Genomic DNA, 21,667 nt, shown 5'->3' with positions numbered 1-21,667 from the left:
ATATCATCTGTTTAGGGAAGCAGGGAAATGTATACGTGGTTTAAAAAGATTGCCACCCGAAGTAGAAAAAATAGAGATAGTTGTGATGCTTGGGGAATGAGTTTCAGTTTTCGGGAAAAGTCCCTATGCAGAGCTCCTTGTTCCCCAGAGCTGTCTGATAAATCACAGTCAGAGCTGGAGGGTTCTGTATCTCCATTCTATAAATGAGGAAACTGAAACTCAGAGAGGTTAAGCCACTTTCATAAGGTCACATGGTAAGCTGCAGTGGTGGGATTTGAACCTTTTTTTTTTTTTTTTTAAGATTTATTATGGGGGCGGGGCAGAGGGAGAAGAGAAAGAGAATCTTAAGCAGGCTCCACACTCAGCACAGAGCCTGACTCGGGGCTTGATCCCATGACCCTGAGATCATGACCTGAGCTGAAACCAAGAGTTGACTGCTTAACCAACTGAGCCACCCAGGCGCCCCCAACCTAGGTCTTTTTGATTCCAGTTGTGGTAACATGGAGATGCACTACCCAGATCCCCCTTGGAGGAAGACAGCAGAGAGCTTTCAACCGTCAGCTCCTTCAGGGTCAGTATCAGCTCTGGAGAAATCACATCCTTTCTGGGGAAGACTGCATCGCCCACTGCATAAAGTTCGGGTCTAAAGATCTGGCCCTTTCCACCCCATGTGGTCCACTCTGATGGCAGTATTTCTTTCTCTTGCATCTCCTGCTAGGTTGACTGATAATTTGTCAGGTCACACCCCAGTTCCACTTCTTCCTCTCCTCTCCCTTCACAGGTATTGATCCCTAAATGATATCTACGCCAAACTTCGTCTCAGCGACTGCTACCGGAACACCCCGTCTAGAACCACTGATACGGGGAGCGGTCTGAAGAAGCAGGCAACAATGCAGGGCTAAGGAGCTGGATGGACTGCCTCCAGGCTGGCAATCGGTCATGGTGGGTGGAGCACAGTCCCTGGCACAAGGTGGTTCAAACCCTCTGGAGTGAGTTGGGAGGGTATGCTGGCAGGAGGGAATGCACCAGCAGAAGCCATGGATCGGGTAATTGATGAACAGAGAAAATAGTACGCAAGAGCATAAGCGGGTTGGATGGCTCTTGCTACAAGGCTTTGACGTTCTACCGTTCTACTGATAAGTAAAGATACTTATCAGTCAAGGATGAGTAACGGGTCCTTGCTCTAGGAGTGAATGCCAGAGAGCCTCCTCGGTGGAAGACAAAGAAGATGGCAGGAGGGCAGACCAAGGCCAGGACTCAGAGTGACCGAACTTCAAAGACAGTGTAGGTCCCCAGGAAGGCATGCATTATACTATAGTCAGGGACCTGGTTGGGACACTGACCCATGGGATGAGGTCATCTGGGTGGTACCCCCAAAGATGTTTCCACTTTGGTGGCCATTCCGAATAATGCTGCAATGACCCCTCACGGTATATACCCAGAATTAGCGTTTCTGGGTCATTCTATGTTGAACTTTTTGAGGAAGCACCATCCTGTTTTCCAGAATGGCTTCACGATCTTATATTCCCACCAGCCATGTATAAATCTGTTGATGTGTTTCCCTCGGGAACTGCCCACCTTTTTGGGCCCAGTGGTTCAGAGGATATTGACTCCCATCCCTTTCCGCCCCAGAGATGGGCATCCAAGTGGGGTCTAGCCAATGACATATGCCAAAGTGGAATGTGACTGATCCAGGCCAATGAAATTCAACTCTGAATCTAGAACAAACTTGAACTTCTGTTATTTAGAGCAGGAAATCCACTGCCCCCTTTTATTTATTAAGCCAGTTTAAGTTGTGTTTCCTGTCACTTATGACCAAATAACCACTCTGTAGCATTAAGACTTGCTTATTTAAAATCTCTGCTTGGGAGCTTTATCTCCCCCGTGTTTCACATTTATTGAGTGTCGGATCTACACTCGGTACAGCTATAAGACGGTGCTGGAGTCGGGCTCCCTGGGATGGGGCAAGACCGCATCAGTGAATGGTCAGAGACGCGATCTTGCAGACAAAGGGGAACTCGTGGTTGCAGGTGTTATCATTCCATGACCTCAGAGCTGCGGTAGGAAGAAGCAGAGAATCTGGGTGAGGGTCCACCTACCACAGTAAAAGTCACCTCACCACCCCACTGGAGTAAAAGCCCTCTCCAGCGGTCTCATGTCTGCACTGGCACCCCTTTCTTGCTGATGTTTGATGAGGCTGCTGTCCAGCCTCTCTCTCTCACAAGGCTGATCTTGACTTGCCACTGTGCATGGGGCAGGACAAACTTCACGCAGAGACTTGGCCCAGCTCTGGCTCCCAGGAGTCCCCATTCCATCCCTCCTTCCTCTAATCAGGAAAAGAAAAAGGAGCACAGAGGAAGTAGCAGCTGAGTGCTTGACTCTGGACTTCGGTAGGTTTTTTTTGAAATCTGCTTCACTACTTGCTGTGTGACCATGAGCAAAATCACTTAAGTTCTCTGAGCTTCCGTTTCTTCCTCTGCTAAATGAGAATATTAATAGTTTTTACTTCTCAAGACTGGTGTGAAGAGTGATGATGTTGCTAATGCTGATGGCGGTGATTGCTCATACCCCTGGGGGCCACTGTGGCCATTTGATGTACACGAGCTTCTTTCTTCTTCACAGCAACCCTTTAAATATCACGGATGCATTTTGCAGATGCAGCTACTGAGGCACCAAGAGGTTAAGGCATTCACTTTGGGCCACCCGATTCATAAGGAGTGGAGCTATGCTGGACCAACTCTACCTCCTAGAACCTTCAGATCTGCCCTGTGGGTTGGAACGATTACTAAATCCATTCTACAGAAGAGGAAACGGAATGTCAGAGAGAATAAGTAATTCCCCACAAGGACACAGAGCTAGAAAGCAGCAGGGCCAGGGCTCGAACCCAGGTGTGTATTCTTCTCACTGCTTACCCCGGGGGTACGGCCCCAGCACACCTCCGTTCTAACACTCAGGAGCCTGGGGTAGGGGCTGACACTTGGGTGCCCTGGTGAGCAGACACAGAAGCACCATCCTTTGACCGATCTTTATACAAATCCTTCCCCTGACCCGCCCCACGCTTCTGCCACTAATACCTTTCCATGCAACACTGCACCACTATGTACTGTTAAATCTCTCCACCGCAGAGAAGGACGCCCCAGCCACCCAATTCGCTGGTCTCCCTGCCGTCCGTGGCCCCTCCCCAGCGCCCCTGCGAGAGTCCGGATCTCAGGGCCACCCACCGCTGGTGGGCCGGTACCATATCTGCACGCAATCCTCCTCTTCTGGGTCCGCGTGCAGGCCATCATCCGGCTGGCTCCCGTCCCAGTAGCTGTAGTCGTAGGAGGAGCCGTCGGTCCATTCAAACTGCCCTTCCTGGGCACGCCCATCCGGCTTCGAGGAGGAAAGCTGGCGAAAGAAAGATCTGGCATTAGCGCCAGCCCCAGCTCAGGGACGACGTTCTAACACATCCACGTGGAGCAGCACAGACGTCCTCACGGGGATGTGAGATACTGTTATCAATACCAGGTTTGCTGAAGCCTTATTAGGTGCCACGCCAGGCACTGTCCTCCGAGTGGGCATCCCCATCCCCCTTTCACAGATGAGGAAACCGAGACCCAGACCGGTCTAGCCAAATTCACACCGCTCATACGGCCGTGGTGCTGCGATTCAAACCCCCGTCTTGACTGGGGTACCCAAGACCTCACCTGCTCCACTTTTTCAAATTTCTTATTTTTTTTTAATTTACCAGCGGACGGGGGTCACCCTTCATTTCTTTCCTTTCGTCCACATAGTGCGTGTTTTTTCTCGCCCGAGGTGGGACCGCTCTGTCCAATTACAAGAAAACGCCTGTTGGGAATTTGATTGGTGTTAAAATAAATGTGCAAATTAACTGGGGCGAGAACCACGTCTTTGCAGTGTTCTGGAACACAAGCCGTTTCTGCATTTATTCAGGCTCTGAGAAAAGTCTCCCCCGAAGCACTGATGATTACGGAGGGGGGCGTCAGATAATGGAAATAGCATGCCGCCTCTGAGCGAGAGGCTCGAGCCTGCCGTTTGGGCTCTACCCACTTCCTCACTGCAGGCTGGACAAGGGACTTAACCTCTTGGGGCTCTCTCTGCACCTTTACAATGGGGCTAATGTCTTCCCCAGAAAGCTACTGTGAGGACCGACCATGTAGAGCAGTGCAAAGGGCTCGCAGTGCTCACCCCTGAGAAGCTGAAAACACAGGCCCTTTGACTCTATTGTTTGTAGCTATTATTCTTAAATCTTGGGATACAAGTTCCTTAAACCCCAACTAAGTGTATTTGTCATTCCATTTTATTATATATATATTTTTTTAAAGTTGGTTTGTTTGCTTAATTATTTAAGTACTCTCTGTGCCCGACGAGGGGCTTGAACTCACGACTTCAAGATCGAGAGTCGCATGCTCTTCTGACTGAGCCAGCCGGGCACCCCTCTAATCCCACTTTATTTTAACATTTATTTATTTATTTGAGAGAGAGTGAGAGAGAGAGCACGAAAGCACATGCACACAGTGAGGAGAAGGGAAGAGGGAGAGAGAGAATCTTCAAGCAGACTCCCCGATGAGCACGGAGTCTGACCTGGGGCTTGATCTCATGATCCTGAGATCATGACCTGAGCTGAAGTCAAGAGTCAGACGCTTAACCGCCTGAGCCACCCAGGCAGACGCCGCCTCACCACAGTTCCATTGTAAAGTTACTATTACGAACAGAAATTTTGTGGGTTGGTTATTTGTTTTGTTTTGTTTTGTTTTATTACAACTTCTATATCGCTTCTTGCCAGCAAATTCTATGGATTTAAAAGATGTATCTCTCTTGAGTCTGGACCCTGCGGTTACCTCTGCTCCTTTGCCAGCAGCTCCCGAGCTGGGACAGTGTGCCAAGCACCAGGCTAAGCTCACTGACTTCCTACAACAAGCCACTGTTATCACTATCCCCATTTTGTAGCTGAGGAAACTGAAGCTCAGAGAGGTTAAAAAAAAAAAAAAAATTGCACAAAGTCTCCTACCAGCCAGTCAGTGATAGGACGGGAGCTGGAACCGCAGCCCCGTTCCCCGCAGTACTCTGGGGCAGGGCTGGTAGCATTCGTCTCTCAGAACAGAGACAGTATTCAACTCACCCAGGGAAAGTGTGGGGACAAAATTTCCAGCTGGAGTCTGCGGTGATATTGCCAGGCATAAGCTCTGGTGTCAGCTCTCTTTTTTGGCCTAATGCTTCACCATGAATCCATTTACCCCCGACCCTCTCTGCTTCCCAGAACCATTTGTCTTCAATGTCCTCAACTGGGTCAAGATCGCTCACACCTCAGGCCTTTTGCCCATGCTGGTCCCTCTACCTGGAATGCCTCTTCCTCTGGCTGACTCTTATTTAACCATTAGATAGTAGCTTAAATATCTCTAACCTAGGGAGGCTGCAGCAGCCACAGAAGGACACTGCTTCGAGCTCCTTTAGGAGGACCGGCTACAGGGAACATGGCTGACTGACAGCCTCAGCGCCCCTGACCCGTGGGATCCCTCCCTACATTCACAGCGAGACCAGGCTTCCCCCAGGCTCTGCCCCAACAATAACCCAGCAAGAACTCAGGGGTGCCGGTGCTGGCCCAATTCTGTGCCATGTGGTCTTCCTCTCCTGGCTCTCCTCTGCCTGAGGACTCCCCACTGGCCTAGCCAAGTCTTTCTCACAACTCTGCAATAATCAGAGGCTCTTCCTTCCCCCACTCTCCTCGCAGGTCTCAGACCTACACAACTGTCCGGAGACCTTCCCTGTCTCGTTATGCCCCTCCTCTTGTTTTTCTTCACAGATCTTTCCCCTCCGAAATCTCTCCAACATCGAATCACATTTCTGTGTCTGCTTTTTTCAGAACTCAAACCCAAACAGAGGCCTTCCCTGCCCATACCACGTTCCCATCATGCTCACACCACCGTATTCTAGTATTCACACCACACTATGTTCACACCGCTGTATTCTAACTGGGACACGTCGGTGTAGGATTTCTCTCTGTGGGCTGGGCATGGAGCAGTGACCTGGCATACAGATTCCATGGGCAAGGCTGGCTAACTGGAAACGGCGTCTTGGCTGGGAGCTTCCAGGAGGACCTGGTAGTCATCGCTTCCTTACCTGTCTGTGATCATGAAGCCCTGTCCAGACGTCAGCTGGGATCCCGGGCACACAGCTGTTCACAAGGTCATACACAAAGACATTCTCTTCCCAGCTGCAAATGTGAGCAACACGGCAAGAGGGTTACTCCTTGTCTCTTTTCATAGGACAGAGTTGAAAACTGAAAGCAATTCTTCTTAACCTTCTGGGACCACAGTAAATTGAGGGTATGACGAGACTCTGCCTTTTCCTTCTTTTTCTTCTTTACTTACATCACTCACACGTGACGGTCCTTTCATAGACCCCTCTGGATTGTATTCATGCCAGTTTAAAGCAGATCTCAGCACAGCTGTTCATCCTAAAAGTTTACATCTGCCTCAAAAGCATGAGCAAACAAGGTGGATTCTATTAACAATATCATGAAGACAAAGAGGTTTATGCCGCCTTGCACCCATCAAACAACTTAATGAAAATCTCCACTAGACATTTTTGTTTTCTCTCAAAAGCCCTCCTTATGCTGCCAGTCCTTAATTATCCTACTAATTTTTTTTTCCTCCCATACCATCTCCAGAATCTTCTACTTTCCTGGAAAATTCAGCTCTGGGCTTGAACTTACAGAGCTCACTCAGCAAACCAAAGCCCTCCAGTGAACATTCCCCTCTCCTTTAGAAAGTGTCTTAGTCTTTTCAGGCTTCTGTGACCAAATACCATACCCTGGGTGGCTTTCCAACAACAGAAATGTGTTTTTCACAGTTCTGGAGGCTGGAAGTCCAAGGTCGGGGGCCAGCACGGTCAGGGGAGGGCCATCGTTGGGGTCACAGACTTCTCACTGTATCCTCACGTGGGGGAAGGGGCTAGGGAGCTCTGCGGGGAGGTGGGGGATCTCTGGCAAAAGGGCACTAATCCCATCCATGAGGGCTTCACCCTCATGAGCAAATCACCTCCCAAAGGTCCCACCTCCCAAAACCATCACACTGGGGGTTAGGTATCAACATATGAATTTGGGAGAAACACAAAGATTTAGATTATCATGGGATCTATTAAGCAACTCCATGAATTTGACTGCCTGGAGAACCGTATCAAGAAAGATTCAGAGTGCCAGAAGTCTGAGTGCTTCTGGAATGAACTAGTAATTTCTTCCACAATCGCAAAATTAAGAAGAATAAACGTGTCTGCCTTGATTTGCTACCAATGGCTCAAGACAAAGGTAATTTCATAGTGGGCATTTCAGACAAGGTGGCCGCCTTTGGAGAGCAGCAATGACAATTGCCAATGAGAGACAAAGCCAATGAGAGCAGACAGACTTTGTGGCAACTTAAATGGTAAACACCAACATAGTCCTATTTTGAACTGAGTTATTTGTTGGGTGTTAGGTCCAAGGCTGATAATTATTACTTTATCATAACCTCTTCAACCCACTAACGTTTACCTTTTAATGCCACATGGAAGCTAAAAATGGGAGTCTCTCGTCCAGTGGGATCTGGTTCTCAGGGGTGGTAACTACTTGAGTGGAGAGTGCCTGTTGTTTGTGCACTGGCTTGCAACCCCCTTGCCAGCCTTCTGAGCTCGGCCAATGGCATTGTCCAGCTTCGCCAATGTCCGGGCACTGGGTAAGCCATGATCTTCCTCTAGGGTCTTCCTGCAGCTGCTCCAAGGACCATGTCCCCACATGACTACAGCCCAAGAAGGAAAGGCAGCGATGGAAACTGGGCCCTTTCCACATGCCTGTGTCCATTTATCAGGGAGGAGAGTACTTCCAAGATGACCCTTACAAACTTCCCCTAACATCCAATTGGCCGAACTGGGTTTTATGGCCAGTTGGGAGCTGCAAAGGAGGCTGGAAACTTCTTACTCAGGCAATAGGCAAAGGGATTAGTCGTGGCTGTGGAGTGGGCAACCAGAAGGGTCTGCCCCAGTACCATTCTGATGGAAGGATTCGATGAGTTCACGGGGGCCAAACACAGTACTCAGGAAACACGCTGATGACCGAATGGAAGTGTCTGTATGTCTCTCTCTCTCTCTCTGTCTATCCACCCATCTCCATTTCTTTGCTGTTTTTGGCAGCAGATCATCTTCAGTGTCCTTCACTGATTTCTTTTGTGAGGTGAATTATTTGATAAGCTCCTTGAAAAAAGGAGGTAAGAATCTCCAAAGAGTCACCAATGCCTTCTGCTATGGTTTGAATATTTGTGTCCCCACAAAGCTCCTATGTTGGAATCTTAATGCCCATGTGATCATATTAGGAGGTGGGACATTTGGGAGGTCCTTCAGTGGGAGGTGCTTTGATAAAAGAGATGCCGTAGAGCGCCTTTGCTCCTTCCGCCACGGGAGGACGCAGCAGGAAGATGGGCCATTTGTGAACCAGGGAGCGGGCTTTCACCAAGAACCCAACCATGCTGGCACCCTGACCTTGGACTTTCAGCTACCAGAACTGGGAGAAATAAGTTTCTGTGGCTTATCAGCCCCCCTGTCTGCAGTTTGTTGTAATAGCAGCCTGAAGAGACTAACGCCAATACTATTGGAGGAAAAGGAAAGGAAAGAGGGTGATGGAGGCAGGACTTATGTGCCCTAGAAAAGATGAGGTGACATGGGAACGCTAAGTAAGAACTGACCCCCTGAGACGCCGAGGATTATAACAAAAGAAACCATTAACAGCCCTCACTGTTGAGCACTCATCGCAGCTAACTGGAAGGGCTTCAGAGGCTTCGTCTCCTTGGTCAGATCGTGGGCGGAGGAAGCGATGGAGTTGGGACTAGTCCAGGAATGTCTGACTCTCGTCCCTTAATGCGCATCACATCTCCTCCCAATGGCTTCACCATCTGGAATATCTGCTGTTCCCATTCCTTAAGCTTCCTAAATTCTTCAAGGTCTTGACCCAGGACCAGCTCTTCCAGGAAGCCTTCCATAAGCACCCCGTATACACTCTTGGACTGCCTGGAGCTCCCACTTCTGATCTCCTAGGGGCAGGCTGGTTGGTTTACTTCTCTCTTTTTCTTTTTTTTTTTTTTTTATTTTTTTTTTAAAGATTTTATTTATTTATTTGTCAGAGAGAGAGAGAGAGAGAGAGAGACAGCGCGGGAGCACAGGCAGGCAGAGTGGCAGGCAGAGGCAGAGGGAGAAGCAGGTTCCCTGCTGAGCAGAGAGCCCGACTCGGGACTCAATCCCAGTCTGGGATCATGACCTGAGCCGAAGGCAGCCTCTTAACCAACTGAGCCACCCAGGCGTCCCTACTTCTCTGTTTCTTAAGGTCCCCTCTCCCCAAATGGGCCACAAGGACCACATAGACCATCATCAAGTCTTATTTGTATCTGACACCTTCTCTCATGCCAACAGCAGGCTCTAGTTAATATCAAAGTTCCAAGAGTGTGCGGTCTGACATGGGGAAGGATCCAGTTTCTGGAGACATAGTGTTCATCAGCCCAGTGGGTCACTGACCTTGGTCCTTCCCAGCTGGGTAAGCGCTGGCATCCCCCAATGTCTCTATCCTGCCAAACTTGGCTACATTGACTGCTGAACATACATTTCCGGCAGTCCTCTGGTGGAGAGGCTGCCAGGTCACTTTTAGCGATTTTGCTATCTTTGTTCAACAACACCTGCTTGGGAAAATATTTCAATATTTTATTGCATTTCCCCCATATCTGGCCAAAAATAAGAGGAACAGAGAGAAGCCCAAGGTGCTACTGCAAGTAATAAGGAGTGTGTATCAGATGAACTTAATTCAATTCAGCTGTCACTTGAAACAAAGATGGAAATTATTAGGTAAGCAGAAAGTATGAGGATCTTAAGCTTCAATCAGATGCTCCGCAGACATAAGCTGATTGTGTGTGTAATTATGAAAGAAAAAAACTGAAAAGGCATGAAGAGAACACCAGAAATACTGGGCTATGTCTCAAAGACAAGATGTAATTAGGGACTCTAAGGGTGTCTAGCTTCATGCCAACTGAACTTCATGTATTTATGAATTTATGAATTTATTTATGTATTTATGAATTTGTCAATGAATTTAACTTTCCTACATGTTTCCAGGAAAGTATTACATGCCAACATGGAAAACTACCTGTAAAGGAGAGGAACGGGAGAGAATCTTAGTATAAGAAAGGCAAGGAGGGGTGTTAGGAGTTGAGAAGACAGGAAGAAGGTAAGTCGAGGCAGGAAAGAACAGGAACTGGGTCAGAGGTTGCTGGAAGCCTCCCAGTTTGCCTGGAATCCTTTCTAACGCCCAGCTAACCAAGGTTGAGGTTACAAGCACCATGAGCTACCCTTCCTGTGGGCTGGCTAAAGGGAAATCTTCATTTAGAATTATTTTTTTAAGAGAGAGAGAGAGCTGGGGTGAGCTGGGGTGGGGGGGTGTAGAGGCAGAGGAGAAGAAGGGACAGAATCTTAAGCAGGCTCCGCACTGAGCATGGGGCTCGATCTCATAACCCTGAGATCATGACCTGAGCTGAAATCAAGAGTCGGACGCTTAACCGACTGAGCCACCCAGGCGCCCCTGGAATCATTTAAAAATTTACACTTCATCACCTGGATCTCATTCTCCTTCTAAAGGCTCACAATTTTTGAGAACTTCTTTGATCCATCCTTGTCAGTGCCAACCCTGGGCTCTGTTCTCTGTTCTCTGTTTGGGGATTTGCCCCGAAGACCACTCTTCCCCGGTTTTCTTGTCAGTTGCCCTGCCCGTCGGGGGAAGCACAGATGATGGGTGGTGGGCCGGGAGAGAAGCCAGGCCATTTGCCTCTCACTCAACCTCGGTAGTTGCTGGCAGGGGCTGCCCCACCTAGATAGCTCCAGCTCCCCTGAGGCCGGTCTGCCTTCCTCTTATGGGCAGGATTGGTTTCCTGCCGTTGTGAATCTCTAGACTGCCTCACTACTGCCTCCTTAAGTTCTTAGATTCCATTACTCATGTGTTTTAAATTCTCTGTTGAATATTAGTAGTGGTTCCTGTTCTCCTGACAGACCTGACTGCCTCACTACCTTCTTCAGCGCCACTGAGGAGACATAGGGAGACGCAGGTATCTCCATATCGGTGGGACAAAAACATGGAGGATTCACTTCCAAGCCAAGATACAGGACCCCTTCCCTGTTCTTACCAAAATTCGGCGGCCCTAAAGCATAAAGAACCAACGGTCTTTCTGACTTCAAGTCCCTAAGAGTCTTGAAAGACAGAAGCAGGATTGTGAAGTTGTAGTTTGGGCGCCAGTGGGACGTGGCCTACTTGGCTTCAGGGAACCCACACACCGCAAGGACGTCTGAGGTGAAAACACGTCATCATAGGGTGAGGAGAAAAGTGCTCTAGGAGAGATGGGCAGTGAGTGCAGCTAGGGTGCCATGCAGTCAAGGTGACCTCCGTGAAGACAGGAGAAGACGGGGATAGGAATTCCCAGCTGAGGGAACAGAATGTGCAAAGGTAAAGAGGAGCGAAAGGGCTGGACCAGACTGGAGAACTCTGAGACTGTGGCTGGGGCTTGGGAGACACAGAGGAATGTGGAAGGAGGTCTTGGTGGGGGAGAGGGGCTAAGGAATTTGGCTTTTCAGGTTCAAATCCCAGCTCCACCACTTTACAGCTAGCTAACTTTGAGCAAGCTACCTTTCAGGAGGATCACGTCGTGTGTGTGTACAACGAAGATAGCTCCCTCACGTGGTTTGAGAGAGCTTCAGGGTGCTGATGTATGTAGATGCCGAGAAAACAAATGTCGATTATTATTCCTCATATTATAGTCTTTATAAAGACTTTATATATATATATATATATATATATATATATATAGTCTTCAGAGTTGTATCATAGAGTCAAGCCCTCTGCACAAAATCAGCACTTAAAAAGACGGATCCAGTAGATTGCTTTTTGCCACCCAGGCTCAAGGCTTTGCCTTCTACTGTTTCAATGAGAAATTGGGCTCAACCCTCTTCGATGAGAATTCGAACTGGATCAAAGTTAGCTAGAATTACCCAAGAGAAACACCAGTAAGAATTGCCATTTTTCACTCCCCTTTCCAAAGGGGGTGCCTGGATGGGTCATGGGGGACGGATGTCTACTCACCTGTGGATGGAAGCCAGTTTGGCAGACTTCCTGCCAATGGAGAACTCAGAGCAGTAGAAGTCAGCCTCGGCCCAAGTCTTATTGAGAGGGAAAAATCTATAGCAGTGGCCTTTGAACTCCATCCAGAACAGTGGGCACAGGGAAGCCCGGGGCAGCTCAGGCATGGCTGTGGGCAGAAAGAAAACAGACTGGCAGGAGGGTGGGCACTGTGCAAACATTGTACCTATAGCTTAGGACATCTTTCCAAGGGTGAACATAAAACATGGCCCAGGGGCACCTGGGTGGCTCAGTGAGTTAAAACCTCTGCCTTCAGCTTGGATCATGGTCCCAGGGTCCTGGGATCGAGCCCCACCATTGGGCTCTCTGCTCAGCGTGGAGCCTGCTTCCTCCTCTCTCTCTGCCTGCCTCTCTGCCTACTTGTGATCTCTGTCTGTCAAATAAATAAATAAAATCTTTAAAAGTAAAATCTTAAAAAAAAAATAAAAGTAAACGTAAAACTTAAAAAAAAACCAAAAAACAAAAACATGGCCCATTATGATTACTAAAATTCTACGCTTGAGGTCCAGAGAACACGTGCATACCTAACATTTACCAAAAGGCAAAAGTAATATATGCTCCTTATAGAACACCTGGAAAAATGTGACCGTTCTGGCATATTTTTCTTCATGTCACGCTTGAATGCAGTGGTTTCTAAAAATTCAGTTGTTATATTGTACTATACATACATGTGAGTATTTCAAGTTCCAAAAATGAGAATATATTCCCCCACGTCATTATAAATTTTTGTAAACATTGTTTGAAATAGCTCTTGAATCCTCCGTTAAGTGGCTCCCCCTGCCCCAGTTTATTTAATCATTCCCCTATTTGTGGATAATTAGACTGGTTCCCCTTTTTAAAAAACAATTACACCCAATGCTGAGATGAACAGCCCTTGTGCATCAAGATTTTTTGGCATTTCTGCTGATTTTCCGAGGAGAGATTTTTAAGGCTTTGATACAATTTGCTAAAGTGCTTCCTGAAAGCAATTTATACTCCCACGGCAATGCCTGAGAGCGCCCATCTCACAGTGCCCTTGCCAGCGCTGAGTGTTACCACTTTCATGGCCATCTTTGCAAATTTTATAAGCAAAAAACGGTATCTCGTTTCAGTTTGCAATTCTGGGTGTTCTGGTGAGCGTGGAGATTTTTCCATGCGTTTATTGACAAACAAGAGCCCATCGAACTATTTATATCTGGAAGCCCATTGAACTACTGGGGTTCAGGATGTGTTCTTAATTCTGAAAAAAACGCATGGGAAATCCATGATTGAGACAAAAAAGTTCTCCCGCGTCAGTGCCCTGGAAGGCTTCTTAGAAGGCACTCGTTTTGGAAACCACTCAAGATGACTGGCTGGGGGCAAGGGCGGCGGGGTGGGGGGTGTGGGGAGGAATGCATTCTGAGAACCTTCCTTGAACAATGATAGGTGGCTTGCCCACAGCTGTGGGCAGTGGTGAAATCTGTTGGACTGGGATCTGGAGCCCGGGGTCCCAGCCAGGAGCTCTAGGCTGGACATGCCCTGTGACAATGGTACATTCTCTCCCTTCTCAGCTGGCTGATCTTTGGGGTCCCTTTGTGGCCACCTAAGGATTTGGGATCCAAATTGATTAACTGAATAATCAAGCAGTAGATAACATTCACGGAGCCTCTGTGATGTGCCAAACACATATAGGGAAACGGAGGCTTAGACAGGTCAAGTGACTTGCCCAAGGTCATCCTGCTAGTCAGTGGCAGATAGGGATTTGAACTCAGCCTCCAGACACCAAAGTCTTTGAACTTAAAGTCTGCAGGATGTTTCATCATGGGAAATCAACAGGGCTGAAAATGTGTCACAGTCTTTTAGCACCTACTTCATGAGGTTGGTAGGCCAACTCATTGGAACTCGCAAATGTGCGGCATGTATGGATTGCTTTGTGACAGTATGATTTTTAATGACTAGCTCGGGCGTTCATAACCAGGGCTGATGGGGCTTCAGGGATCCAGCGAACCCCGTGAAATTAAATGCAAAATCAAAAGTGTGTATGTGTGTGTGTGCACAGGCATGTACCTCTGTGCATTTATTCGGGGAAAGGAAGAGTCCATTGTTTTAACTGAAAGCTAGGCTAAGCAGACAGCTTCCAAGCTTCCCATCACTGACCACAGCCACTGGGCTCTCTCATTTGACCAGAACCAGCCCTTCCCCGACCCAGGCAGCTGTGCTCTGCAGTCCTGACTTGTCCCTTCTAGCAGTGCTGGGCATTGCTGAGCTCTTTGTAGGGACTTTGTGGCACTACATTTTACATAGAAAGAGACGGCAATAACTAAATGAAGGGGGCTGGAAGGGGAAAGGAGGGGGCCAGGGCCCTTGTTCCCCTCTCCCCAAGGCCCAAAGGCTTCTCCTGGGTCCTAAAGCCTGGTGGATATTTTAAATCAAGTCTCCATGTGGAAAACAAGCTCCCTCCTCCACACGGCTGGTTCCTTTGATTTTCCCCACTGAACAAATGGCGATTATGGATGCCTGGAGTGAAACATAGCAGAAAATGGGGCTGTGACAGGTCACCGCTCAATTACTCCCTTTTCCATGTGGGCAGGCAAAGGCCTTTAATTGGAAGGATCTAGGAGGAGACAGAAAGCCACGTGTTTGCACTGGGATGATAATGAACTCCGCCCTGCCTGGTATCCCGCACCCCCTCTGCCTCTAGGATTTGAGAAACTGAGAACTGAAGAGGACCTCTGAGGCCATTCATCAGCCTGAACCCCAAAGTAGCCTTGGCTAATCCGAGTCTCTCTCATGAAGGGATTTCTCGAGGTTTCCAGCTTCACAAGTCAGAGAATGATGGCAATATGATAAAAAGGACCAACACTACTGAGCTTTCTTCTGAGCCGGCTTTATGTCAAATTCTTTGTACCTATCAATTCATTTATCGTCCACGTATCCTACAAGGTAGGCACCACAACCACTCCCACTTTACAGAGGAAGAAACCAAGAAACAGAGAGGTTGAGTAACTTGCCCAAGATCACACAGCTCCTAAGCAGCAGAGGTAGTTTTTAAAGTCAGGCTGTGTGGCTCCAGACCTAATTGAGGGATTCCTGCTGCATTTAAGCCCATTTCCTTTTGCCTCAGTCTTGATGGTCTGATCCTTCCCTCATTCTCTTTTTCATTCAACAGGTCCTATTGGAGATCTTCTTGAGCTCAGACTGTCAGTTGGCTACATGCTGGAGAGACTGTGGACGAACAACACATACGCACACAAACACAGGCCGCCCCTGACCTCTTGGGTCTTACAGTCTAATGGAGATCGACATTAAGAAAAATGAGCACAGATATAAAATGTCATTAATGTGTCATTTGTGGGTGTGTGTCATGCAGACAAAAACTTGAGGGAGCAGCCCCCAAATTATTTCTGGAAGCTGGTTATTTGTTTGCCCCCTTTGTCTCCCTTAGTTGAACTGGTGGCCGCCCCAACCCTCTCTTCAAGGAGCCTGTGGGGTGATTAAGACAGGGCACCCGAATCCCCTTCCCAGATGGGGGAATTTCAAGGAGTTGCCACAGGAGCACCTAAACAGGTCATATAAGGATCTGGGAGGCTTCCTGGAAGTGATAATGTCTCATCTGACACTTGAAAAGTAAGAGTCAGAGAAAATGTTTCAGGTTCTGTGTGGACACAGCAGGTGCAAAGGCCCTGAGGTCTGAGAGAGTGGAACATTTGGAGAACATTTGCAAATGGTTCAGCCAAGCTGGGAATCTGAAAGGGGGTAAGGCAAGAGATGAGGCCAGAGGTGACAGGGAGGGTGGAGGGGTAGGGAGGGGAAGGGATGCACAAAGGAGCTTGTTGCCCTGGAAACCAGGAGGCCAACTGGTAAGGTCTTTTACTTCAATTAGCATCACTAAAGGCCACCAAGGTCTCCCAGCTTGGGTTGGGGGCGGGGGGAGTCAAAGTCTTTGGGAGCTCTGAGCTTGTGAAGAAAAAAGAACACACCAGTGGAGTTCAGAGCTCATTTTTTTTTTTTTCTCTCTCTCTCTTTTTAAAAGAATAAATTGTCACCTTCCCACTCAATCTGGCTGCCTGCTCCCCTGGCCCCAATCCAGCCGCCTACAAACGCACTACCCTGCTGCCTCCTGCCCAGAGCAGCCTTGAGAGCCAGCCAGGAGAGGAGGTGAGGAAGGCTCTGGGGTTCACATCCCAACCCCCACCCCACTCCCACTACTGGCCCCCAGAAGTCCCAGGAGATAAGAGGAAGTGCCTTTCGGTGTCCTGGAAGGTGGTGACTGGGAGGGCTCTGTCACCCTCACTGCACCCCTTTCCTTCCCACTGCCTCCCTGGGTCACTTGTCCTACCATCAGACCATGCTCCTCACCACTGAGTCCTGGCTCTGGTTTCCAGAGCTGGTGGCCCTGGGCCTCACATGCTAAATTTGGCTTTCCCTTCTCTGGGCCACGCTTATGGCCACATGATACAAAGAAGAAAAAGCACTGGGCCATGTCTTCTATTGCCCAAATGGCGGCCATACACTCAGTGGTGAGTATGTAACTACTGAGATCAGCCGGAGGGTATCAATATCATCCCCATTTTACAGCTGAGGAAACAGAGTCTCTGAAAAGTTAAGTCCCTTATTACCACATCTAGCAAGTTGCGGGGGAGGGGTATCAGGATGAACTCAGAAATTTCTAAACACTAAGAAACACCTAAACACCAGAAAACATCTTTTTTCTGCCCTTGGTTTTCTCATTTGTAGGGCAAATATATTGAACACTAAATGTAACAGTGTCACGGACTGAACGTTTGTGTCTCCCCCTCCTCAAATTCATACGTGGAAGCCCTAATCCCCAATGTCTTTGGAAATGGGGCATTTGGGAGGGGAGTAAGGTTAGATAGGGTCATGGCGGGGGCACCCATGATAGGATTAGTACTCTTATAAGAAGAGAAAGAGAGGCCAGAGCTCCCCGCCATGTCTGTCTCTGCCTGTGAGGACACTGTGAGGACACAACACGGTGGCCATCTTGGAGCCAGCAAGAGAGTCCTCATCAGGACCCACATCACTCAGGATCTTGATTTTGGACTTCCCACACTCCAGAACTGTGAGAAATCAATTCCGATTGTTTAAGCCTCCCAAACTGTGGCATTTTAAAATTTTTATTTGTTTTACTAAAGATTATAGCGGCCTGAGCTAAGACCAAAAGTTAAGCAAGTAAGTCCATGTCTCCTGGGTGCCTATATGAGTTTGAGGTCTGTGCCCTCAAGTCACTCACAGTCTGGGGAGAGGAACACACGCCTGGCAATGAGTCATCGTATACTATGATGCAGCCCAGAAATATGCAGAGTGCTCTGTGCCCATAGAGGTTGGGTGGGGAATCGGGCCAGAGTGTCCATGGGGCACTCTGGGATCTCACTCTATGATCCAGACTCCAAGGGGCATTCTGGGAAGTGTGGACATCCCGTTGCTCAGACCTCTAGGATCTAGCTTAGACTCTGGAGTCCTCAGCTCTTCATGCCTCCGTTTTCTCATCTATAAAATGGACATGATGATAATGCCTACGTCACAAGGAAGCCATGGCCTGGCTCTGAGTTGGCATTAGCTATTACCGCAGCAGAGACAACCTGGGCCCGGGACCGCCTGAAGCTGGGGGTGCAAAGTCAGCCTGATTGCCGCCCCCTGCCCAACTCCTGAGGCCCTGCAGCAGCAGCACCCCACCCCGACCCCCAGCTTCAAATGCCTTGCTGCAGTGGCCTTTGCTGTGGAGAGTTCTTGGCCTCGGGAGCCAGGAAGGGAAACTTGATGGTAATGGTTAAAGAATCATAATAGCAAATTTTCGTGCAGCTTTTCCCAGGTGCCAGGCTCTCTTCTAAAGCACTTTACACTCCTGAATCCCCATGAACAATGTGATCAAAGCTAAGTTCGCAGAAAAGGTTTTGGGAAATGGCTCTAGTCTGGCTAAACCCTCCCAAGTCTCTCAGAAGGGTCTAAAGGGTAGTTTTTATGTTTTTTTTTTCCAAAGCAATTCTCGAGGTGTGGCTGAGTTGCACTCTGTGCGTATATTTACACGTTCATGGAAGGTCGGGAGACTTGGGATGAGGATGAAATGCTCTGTTCTGCTTTGCTCGGGAAGGCTGGGATCCAGAGGAGGAAGGCAAACAAGGTTCATTCTCAACAAGGAGGGCTCACCTTTGTGGTCTGCAAAGGCCCACCACGACCCTAGAGAAGCCCTCCCTAGGCACACATCAACAGACACTTGCACACACACACACACACACACACACGCACACACACACGCAGACACTAACGCATTCTCCTCTGGGTTGAAGTCACTTTCCTCCAGAAGATCTGTCTGCTCAGGCTCGAACTGGCTTTCTGCTGGGATGGGAACCCAGAGAGCAGAAGAACTACCACTTGGATGGATCCTTGGCAGGGTCACTGGCCTCCGTAGGCCTCAGTTTCTCCAACTGTAACATGAAAGGGTGGGCTGAATGGATTTCCCGATCCCTCCTGCCAACTCCAGTTCTGAGCTCTCCAAGACGACTGGGTTTGAAGGGATCTCAGTACCCCCCTGGGAGGCATGGAGGGTGAGCTGGACGTGAGATGTCTGGAAGGTCCTTTCTCCAAGGGAGGCTTCTGTCATGACAGAGAGCTGTGTCTCCTGACCATTTCTATCCTATCACCAACAACTGCAGTAGCAGAAGAGCTAACAGTAATCATTCTCATTCTTTAAGCACTTGCTATGTGCTAAGCCCTTCATCTGCACGATCCCATTGAAGATCCCAAAAATGTTTGGTGGGAGCCATTATTATCCCCACTCTCCAGGGGAGGACACTTGATGCTCAGAAAGAGTGGCCACGGGCGCAAGCTAGTGAGGGAGAAGACTCCCCGGTTGTTCCCAAATGCAAACTCAGCCTCAGGCCCTTCCCACACACACTGGACAGAAAGACAAGACTGTGGTATATACAAGGCAGGCCTTAAGGATATTTTGTCCAACTTCTCTCCTGCTCACCCATTGCTTGGATGAGGAGACCGAGGCCTCAGAGCAAGGATACGAAGTCACCATTATGGACTGAATTTTTCTGTCCCCTCCTAAATCATATATTGGAGAATGAATGCCCAATGCGATGGTGTTTGGAAACGGGGTCTTTGGGAGGTAATGAGGGTTACATGAGGGGGACCATGATGGGATTAGAAGACAGACCAGCATGTGCACAGGCTCTTTCTCTCTCTGCTATATGAGGACTCAACAAGAAAGGTGGCCATCTGCAAACCAGGAAGAGAGCCCTCACCAAGGCACCTCGACCTCCCAGCCCCCCAAAACTGTGAGAAGTAACTTCCTGTTGCAGCCCGAGCCGACTAAGACGCTCGATCGGAGCCCCTAATGCTTGCCCAAATGAGCAAAGGCCACCACCACTCACCTTGGTTTAAGAGATGCCCAGGGACCTCCAAATTTCAGATAAACAACAAATCACTTTAAGCCCATGTCCCACGCAATATTTGATTGTCTAAAAGATGATTGTTTATTTGAAATTCATTTCTCTGAAATGTACTTGGGCATCCGGTGTTTTATCTGGCAACCTTATCACCCCACAGTTTCATTTCACCCCAGCACCGTGACAGCGCAATGATGGGGTCTTATGGGATCCTTAGGAGTCTGTCACTATGAGTTGTACTTTAATGGGGACCAAAATATTATCTCTGCCATAGACTTACTGCGGAGGTTCAATAGGTCCATGCACAGAAAGGGCTCAAAACTATGCCTGGCACATAGAGAGGGCTATGTAAATCTTAACTGGTGATAGGTATTATTATTACTTTAAATATTTTAAACAGGGTTCGGCAAGAGCCCTCATGGTGGAGGTGACCGGCAGGATCCTCAGCCCAGAGTAGACTGCAGGATTCAGGAATCCTCTCGCCCAGATGGGGGTCCCTCCCAGTGAGCTCCCAGGTCTCTGGTGACTCTGGTTCTCCGCATTGGAAAGAGGAAGAAACTGAGCTCCTTTGAAGCCTTGAGTCTTTCTCAAGGGACATTGGGAAGCCACATGCTGGTTAATTGCTGTCCTAATTGCTGGGGACACAGAAAACCCATAGAAGTGGCCCACAGAGCAGTGACCTCCAGGGAGGTCATGAGAAGGACAACTGCATCCCCTGGCATGCCCAACCCATGGTGGCAAACAGCAGTTCTGAATGGTCCCTGGGAACAGCTGTCACAGCCAAGGTGGGGGTGGGGAAACCCCCCCCATGCGAAATCCCTAACAAAATAAATCCCATTTTCAGATCTTGCTGTGGTGTCGAACACCAAGCATGAAGCACTTCCCCACTTTATCTTACTTCCCTAGTAGATTCGCCCCAGGGGGTGCTACCCTGATTCCCATTTTCCAAAGGAAGCTGAGCTCAGAGAGGTTAAGAAATTTGGGCAGGTCACACAGTTTTTAAGAATCACTGCTGGGATTTAAAAATCAGGACTTTTGGGGTCTGAGCTGGGGTGGGGTGGGGTGAACAATACCCCTGGGGTGGGGAGAGGGGAGCAGGAAGGGTAGTCAGGAGGCTCAGCGCGGCACCCACCACTCCTCAGGTCAGCTCGGCCTGACAGAACCTCGAGTGTCTGTGGGGTGTCCTCCTCTCCACCTGCTTGGGTCCTGGCCCCGGGGCTCACCTGGGCTGATACTGATGTCCGTCTGCGGAAAGGCCTGTGCAGAGAGGAGGGCCAGGGAGGCCGCCATGGCCCACAACCCCCACCTTTGCATCCTGAGGCCCAAGGAAGCCACCTTCAGGCTTGCGTGGAGGAGAGAGGCCCTTTCACTGGAGATCTCTTGAGAGCAGGCGAGATCTGCTGGGAGCTCAGGACACACCGGACAGCCTCCAGTCTCCTCCTCCTCCCCTCCTCCCCTCTCTTCTCCCTCCTCTCTGGAGGGCTGTCTGAGTGACAGCTTGAAGGCCGCCTCTGGTCAGCCCCCTTCAGGGAACTAAGAGAAACCACAGCTCTTCTTCTGAGCCACCCTGTGGCCTTGGGCCTATGCTCACTTCTCTGAGACTCAGTTTTCTCCTCTGTGAGATGGGACAGTAACAGAGCTTGCATCTGGGCCTGTCACAGGATATCAAGTATCTCGGGCCCCCTCAGAGGAAATATATACCAGAAGGTAAAAACAGAAGTCAGAGGCCGATGCAGAAGTCATGGGGCCTATGTAGCTTGGGCTCAGCTCGCCCACATCTCACTCTGGCCTTAAACGCACTGACACACCACTTGCCTGGGAAGCAGGAAGGAAGGCCTAGGTGGGTTACCCTCCTCCCTTTCCCTCCACCTTTCAGGGTTTCTTAGGGGTTAAAGGAGGTTCCAGTAGAAGGTTCTCGGCCCAGAACAAGCACTCAACAAAGAGAAGCAAATGTTACCTTCGTGCATAGGTCTCGTGTGTTTGCTCCAACTTAACATAAATGTTTTCAAACCCACTGTTTTTCATTGGGAAGGTCACTGCACTTATGAATTAGTATCTCCAAAAATCGGGATCATTCTCTCCCCCACTTCCTGTGTTGTCAGGC

General features: G+C 49.0%; 1 protein-coding gene across 1 annotated transcript; it reads right to left on the bottom strand.

The window, feature by feature from the left end:
* Positions 1-1,945: 1,945 nt before the first annotated feature.
* On the bottom strand, positions 1,946-20,853 carry CLEC19A (C-type lectin domain containing 19A). Its single transcript, XM_032836157.1, has 5 exons — positions 20,787-20,853; positions 12,137-12,302; positions 6,121-6,214; positions 3,222-3,354; positions 1,946-2,055 (listed from the first exon to the last, which is right to left on the bottom strand). Exons 1-5 carry the CDS (start codon positions 20,851-20,853, stop codon positions 1,976-1,978), a joined length of 540 nt encoding a protein of 179 aa, XP_032692048.1. The 3' UTR covers positions 1,946-1,975.
* Between the last annotated feature and the right edge of the window lie 814 nt (positions 20,854-21,667).

Source organism: Lontra canadensis, unplaced genomic scaffold (assembly GCF_010015895.1).
Source record: "Lontra canadensis isolate GAN:19392208 unplaced genomic scaffold, GSC_riverotter_1.0 scaffold91, whole genome shotgun sequence".
Taxonomy (NCBI): Eukaryota; Metazoa; Chordata; class Mammalia; order Carnivora; family Mustelidae; genus Lontra; species Lontra canadensis.
Note: the sequence above shows the minus strand (reverse complement) of the source record. Positions and strands in the feature narration are given on the sequence as shown.